We start from the raw sequence: 7,156 nt of genomic DNA, 5'->3' as shown, positions 1-7,156 counted from the left end.
TTGCCCAAGATAAAATTGAATGTCATTAAAATAAAATGCATTACCCTGAGGTAATGGATCAGCAGTGACGTACATTTATGTTTTTTTGACCCAAGATAAAATTAAATTTCATTTAAATAAAAGGCATAACCCTGTAGCAAGTAATCAGCAGTGATCGATGTACATTTATGTATTTTGGCACAAGATAAAAATCGAATTTCATAAAAATATAATGCATAACCCTGAGGCAAGAAATCAGCAGTAATGTACATTTATGTTTTATGGCCCAAGATAAAAATAGAATTTCATAAATTTATAATGCATAACCCTGAGGCAGTAATCAGCAATGATGTACATTGATGTTTTTTGGCCCAAGATAAAAATAGAATTTCATAAAAAATATAATGCATAACCCTGAGGCAAGAAATCAGCAGTGATGTACATTTATGCTTTTTGGCCCAAGATAAAAATAGAATTTCATTAAAATAAAATGCATAACCCAAGAATCAGCAGTGATGTACATTTATGTATTTTGCCCAAGAAAAATATAGAATTTCATTCATTAAAATATAAATAAAAACCCTGAGGCAAGAAATCAGCCCTTATGTACATTTATGTTTTTTGGCCCAATATAAAAATAGAATTTCATAAAAAATAGACTGCATAACCCGAAGCATATAATCAACAGTGATGTACATTTATGAATTTAGGCCCCAGATCAACATTGAATTTCATAAAAATATAATGCATACCCCAGAAGCTGTCCTAAAGTGTGCCTAAAAGGCTGCCAGTAATGAAAGCCATTTTATAATTAGGCCAACAAAATAATGTGTGTTTCCTATTTTCCCTTGGAAAAAAAATAAGGAAGGTAGGTAGGGACTGTTGTTTGATTTGTTCATTGTTGAAGACTCTACAGTATTGTCTTTCAAGAAGGGGCGTCGGTGGCTGAGTGGTCCAAGAAGTTACTTCTGTGACCACTAGCCAGTCAACACTGAGGTTGTGAGTTTGAATCCCGCTAGTTGCACTTGACTCCCAATCTTAATTGACTAGGATTGTCAATTTTCCTATCAAAGGTCAGGTTTTCTCCGGGCACTCCAGCTTCCTCCACCTATAAAAACTGACACTGCGGAATAGCTTAAAAGAGGCGTTAAAACACCAAAAATCAAATCGTCTGTCAAGATGAAGAACAGGAATAAAAGCTTTGTTCATTGATAATTTGTATATTTTCAATGTATTTTGTGTGATTCTGTTTGGAATTGATGTACATTTACTCCATATCCCTTCATTTTCTAACAGTTCTTAATATTTAAAATACCAAAAAAATAACTTAAGAATACGAAAATTGATGTAAAAATAAGGAGGGTTACGGGAAATAGGAAATACACATCTTTTTGTCCTAATCTGCAACTATACTTATTCAAGTTGTTGTACAGAAAACAATGTCAATTAAAGTCCACCCGCCACACAATTTAAATGTTCAATGATTTCACTATTCTTCTCTCCATTTTAACTGATCTTTTAAAAGTTCCTATTTTGGAATTTAAAGCACTCATGAATTCCGCATCCCTCATCCTCAGTTTGTTTATAGCATATACTGAAAATAACAATAGAAGCATATTCAATTCAATAATAAATTGGAAAGAGCACAAGGAGGAATGGTCCAAATACAGACTGACAATAAATATTCAACAATAAGTGAAATAATAAGATAATTAACTGTTAACTGTATTAAACAATAAGTCTTATAAGTATATTCTCCATATGGTATATGGACACCAAAAGATAGGAAGCATATAGATGCAGTTATGTATACATGTAACAATGAGAATGTCATAAAGGGTCCCAACCTTGACCTTTGACATACAGCTCGCCGCAAATTATAGGTTTCTTTTTTATGCATTAAGCTGTTTACTGTTTAAGTTTTGTGAAAATCCAAGAATGCATTCACAAGTCATGCTCTGGAAACCAATTTCAGACCAGAGAGCTGATGCTCTGGAAACCAATTTCAGACCAGAGAGCTGATGCTCTGGAAACCAATTTCAGACCAGAGAGCTGAATTCAATAACTCCTCTATTGCAAAAAGAGGGGAAAATTATGTATGGGCTTGGCTTGGAGATTACTGTTATGATAATGAATTGATTTAGTTGTTCAAAGAAGTTGCATTTATAAAATCTTACAGATTATTTACTTACATCTAATGGCTTTCATTACTGGCATTGTGGCAACTGCCTTGGATGCTGATAAATGAATAAATTCTTCTGGCTCAAAAAAACCATCAATGAACTTTTTAACACAGTAGGAACTTGATTTCCCCTTACAAACTCCAAGGATTTGAATAAGCCATTTGCGGGGCACTGCCACATCACTACAATCTGTGATGCGCTCGTAACCATTTGGTAAATTGTCCTCTGATGAAATTATAACCTTAAAAAAGAACACATTATTATGTATATATTATGTTATTCAGGTTTTAGACCCAAAGCCAGGAATGTCACATCATATACCCTGTCTGAAAACTGAATTACAATTATATTACGGATTACCCGTGCCTTGATGTGTTTCCAGAACATTCAACCATGCAATTAACATAGCCAAATCATATATTTCCCACATTGGGATACGAGTATGTGAAGCATTTTGTAATATTTGCATTAAAAATATTTTTTTCAGGTCGACAATACTTTATAACAATTAACACATTTAAACATTTTTTTTAATACTTATGTTTATTTGATGTGTTGTTACATAAAATAACATGGAATTTAAGGCAACTCATTGTTTTTTACCCTTAATGAGCCTCTATTATGTTTTTCAATGATGCATTACGTCATTACGTCACAGAAAAAAAAATTGCAATGAACATTATTGAGGTACAATTTGGGAAAAAAAATGGCATATATACCCTGCCAGTTTCCAGAATATACATTGACATAGTTTTTCTATTTAATAAAAGTAATGATGATTTCAAGTTTGCTTTTTATTTATGACGATTTTGACACCAAACATTTGGACCAGTGGATTCCTCATCCTCAGCTGTCCTAGACTTAAACAGCCTGTCACTGGTCCGAAGTACTGGTTACCATGACACATTCCTTATTTAAACTTCTAGCTATCATAAACATGATGAGCAAATTCGATTATATTTTTGGAATTGGAAAATTGAGAAGAAAAAAAAACTTGTGTCCTTGCAACTACATGAATGTGGAAAGATACAGGAAAGCGAATATTATTTTCAAAATTTTTCTCTAATAGAACATTAATTCTTCTTATTGAAAATCATTCTGATAATATTTTAAAAGATTAAATCAAAATCTGTTAACTTACATAATTTGAATAATCAACTTTTACACCCCGAAGTGGGGTATAGTGATCAATGACTTCGTCTGTCTGTTCATCTGTTGATGAAACCAAGGCTGAAATGTATGAAATATTTATTGTAACTGATATCTATACACTAGTTTTATACAAAATTATTATTTTACCACTTCTGCTAAGCAGAATGTAGGGATTCTAGTACAAGGATCTGGAAATTTTATGACACAATTTCGGTAATTTTCAAGTGGCTTGAATTGAAAGTCAAAATGTTTTCTATCAATCAAATTCAATTACAAAACTGACACAACTTGTCAACGTTGAAGTCAGAGCTTTTCATTTTATTTTAATTGAAAAGTTCGACAGTTTACAGTCTAAAATTCATAAAATTGTAGACGTAAAGACGATAAAGAATGACTGCTGTATACAATAAATTGAAATTGAATCATTTTAATATTCTTTAATAAGTAAAATCCCCTGGAAACAGTTAAGCTACTTGCAATTTTTAGGTTAAAAACTAAGCTGGAAATTTCAAGTTGATTATAAAATACAAATGAATTCCGGTTTCACGATACAGATTACTTTGTTTAACAAAAATGGTTTAATAAATGCATTTTAATATTCCTCTATTTATATGTGTTTTGAAAAGGGATAACAATTTATTTGTATCGGTCATGTTTGGAACCCTCCTTATAAAATGGGTGGATCTGCCCCTGTGTATTGATAAATTTTCAACGAATTTTACAAAAATTCAGCTTTATTATATCTTAAATCTTATTTTTTCGTATACATTTATTAAAAGTAGAAAAGTATTCCTCATAAGTGATTAAGTAATTTGTCTAAATTCAAATCATTGATTAAAATATTAACCTGGTGCATGCAACACAGGTAACACCTATTGACAATGATTAACTTTTTATCAGAAACAGTAATTAGCTATGCCCTAGGGATTATCATTGAATATTAAGTGTGGTGTTTATGACTGGAAAACATTACAGTTAGAAGCTAGTAATTGTTATTAAACCAACAGTTTATAATTTAAGACAATAACACATAATGACCGTAATTGTTTCTGTAAAAAAATATATTTTGTCCTAAATCCTAATTGGCAATTGATGGTCAAAGGGGAATAACTACCACAAAAATGGTCTGTTAACTTCATAATTATAAAGCCTTGCTAAAATTTGATAAAAAGGCCTGCAGTTAATGTTACGGTGTGAGAGCGCTAAAAGTGTGGGATGGACATATGCATGTTATGGTCTTAGGCCAAAGTAAACTAATTGTTCGTTTCTCCTTACATTGAAAAAATTTCATGATCCGGCAGGCCAGGAATTTATTTTATTTTTTTATAATTTTTATTTTGTGTTGTTTGGATTCAATGCAAAAAAAAAAAACAAGGTTTATGTTGCTTTTAAAGATTTGTAATATAATGTTGTTATTGCTCTACTTTCCAACTATTAATCATTTAAATATGATTGACTTTTTTATTTTGTTTTTTTATGAATCCAATAAAAAAAGTTTGACCAGATAGGTTTAAACTGACCTGGTAGTGTTAGAGAAACCAAAATTTATTTTTCTTTGGCCTTACCATTATTATTCTGCATTGCCTCCAACTCTCTGATTCTTTGATGGAGTCTGCAGGAGTCCTCTCTTGCCTGTGACAAGGCTGTTTTTAGGCTCTGTATTTGATTTTCATGCACAAGACAAGATTTACAAGAAAATGAAGAGGTGTCATTTACCTGTATTTCCGTATTGAGAACAGAAAAAGAGTTAGAAAGTATGGAAGAAGTTGTGGACAGATCAGTATGTGGTGAGTGAGTCAGAGAGTCTACAGGTTTTGAGATGGTCCATGTTTTTGAAGGCCTATTTTGTTGAAGGGAAGAAGAGTTAAGTGGAGTTGAAGATGGCACCTGGTAAGCAGAACAAGTATCTAAGGATGAAAGATGTGAATCTGTTAGAAGTGATGTGTAAGGTGAGGTAGTACAGCTTGAATTTGAAGGAAATAAACAGCGAGGAGGGATAGGAGTTGAACAAAAGCTGGAAGGGGGCATATCACAAGAACCAAGTCTAAAAGTAGAACGATCTAAAGAAATTGGGCTGAAAGGTGTGGCTGAAAAATTGTTCAGAGAAATTGCACTAGAAACTGCCGTAGGAATAGAATTAGACAGAGAGTTGAAAGGTGCTGAACCCAAGGAACTGGTGATAGGTATAGAATTAGACAGAGAGTTGAAAGGTGCTGAACCAAGGGAACTGGTGATAGGTATAGAATTAGACAGAGAGTTGAAAGGTGCTGAACCAAGGGAACTAGTGATAGGAACAGAATGGGACAGAGAGTTAAAAGGTGCTGAACCAAGGGAACTAGTGAGAGGAATAGAATTAGACAGAGAGTTGAAAGGTTCTGAACCAAGGGAACTAGTTAGAGGAATAGAATTATACAGAGAGTTGAAAGGTGCTGAACCAAGGGAACTAGTTAGAGGAATAGAATGAGACAGAGAGTTGAAAGGTGCTGAACCAAGGGAACTAGTTAGAGGAATAGAACAAGACATAGAGTTGAAAGGTGCTGAACCAAGGGAACTAGTGAGAGGAATAGAACGAGACATAGAGTTAAAAGGTGCTGAACCAAGAGAACTAGTGAGAGGAATAGAATGGGACATAGAGTTAAAAGGTGCTGAACCAAGGGAACTAGTGAGAGGGTAAGAACGGGACATAGAGTTAAAAGGTGCTGAACCAAGGGAACTGGTGAGAGCAATAGAATTAGAAGAAGAGCTAATAGGTGGGGGGATGTAGTTGAAAGGTGGCATAGTAAAGTAAGGGGGTTGGAAGGAATTAATGTTGGTACTAGTACTAGAACATATTAAATTGTTTAATATGTAATCCTCTGCTGAGTGCAATGTCTGTTTCCTTGATATTTCCTTCTCTTTCTTCTCTTGTAGCATGTCTGAAATAAATATTTTAAAATAAAAATGAGGTCCATCATCAGAGAAATATGGTATTAGAAAAAGATTTGTCTACAGGTTTTGAGATGGTCCATGATGTTCTTCAAGGCCTATTTTGTTGAAGGGAAATTGTAAAAAGCTTTGCTGATAACATTTCTTGTGTGATGATGTCAGAAGTTTGAGGATGTACCTGTCAATCATCCTGCTCAGGTTCAGAATAAAAAGATTTCAAAATTGTTGGTTTAATTTAATAGACGACTGTTGTTTTTACTGAATGAGCTAATAAAACTGTAAGGTTCATGTGGGCGTTTTTTTTAGTTTTTTTTAGATATATTTAAGTATTGAAAATTACTTTTTCTTTGTTTTCCCTTGACTTTGTATTGGTGACTTTTATCCTCCCTTTCAGTATGAAACCAGAGGCTCAAAGGAGCCTGAATCGCTCACCTGGTTAAATGTTACAAACTGAATTTCAATATTCAAGAGAGACTACTCTTAAACCAGAAATTAATTTTGACCCAAGGACTTTTTAATAGCTTAACAATAGTGCAATTTAAACTGTGACTTTAGGTCTTATGGTTTTCAAGATACTTGCAAAAATATGCGAAAATTAACAAATTTAGGTTTTTAAAGAAAGATAACTCTACAAGGAAATTTTGACAATTTTGCCCCTGCAGACTTTTGGTAGATCTTGATATAAGTTGAACAGTTTGCAATTTCATTTTTGGCTCTAGGTCATATGGTTTTCACGATACAAGCAAAAATATTAAAAAATCAGCAAATTTCTGCATTTAATATAGGATTAAACGCCTTTTGGTCCGAGTACACAGTTACCGTCCTTTGATTTTCGTTGTCCACGAATAAAGTCTTTAGTGTGGACAGTGTGTTTGTTACTTGCCAATTTTTGTTATATACCCCTTCAAAATTTATTT

General features: G+C 33.1%; 1 protein-coding gene across 1 annotated transcript; it reads right to left on the bottom strand.

The window, feature by feature from the left end:
- Window positions 1-327: 327 nt before the first annotated feature.
- On the bottom strand, window positions 328-4,895 carry LOC143052088 (uncharacterized). Its single transcript, XM_076225054.1, has 4 exons — window positions 4,880-4,895; window positions 3,304-3,392; window positions 2,172-2,403; window positions 328-1,573 (listed from the first exon to the last, which is right to left on the bottom strand). Exons 1-4 carry the CDS (start codon window positions 4,893-4,895, stop codon window positions 1,449-1,451), a joined length of 462 nt encoding a protein of 153 aa, XP_076081169.1. The 3' UTR covers window positions 328-1,448.
- Between the last annotated feature and the right edge of the window lie 2,261 nt (window positions 4,896-7,156).

This window comes from Mytilus galloprovincialis, chromosome 11 (assembly GCF_965363235.1).
Source record: "Mytilus galloprovincialis chromosome 11, xbMytGall1.hap1.1, whole genome shotgun sequence".
In the NCBI taxonomy this organism is placed as follows: domain Eukaryota; kingdom Metazoa; phylum Mollusca; class Bivalvia; order Mytilida; family Mytilidae; genus Mytilus; species Mytilus galloprovincialis.
This window is presented reverse-complemented; position numbering and strand designations above follow the sequence as displayed.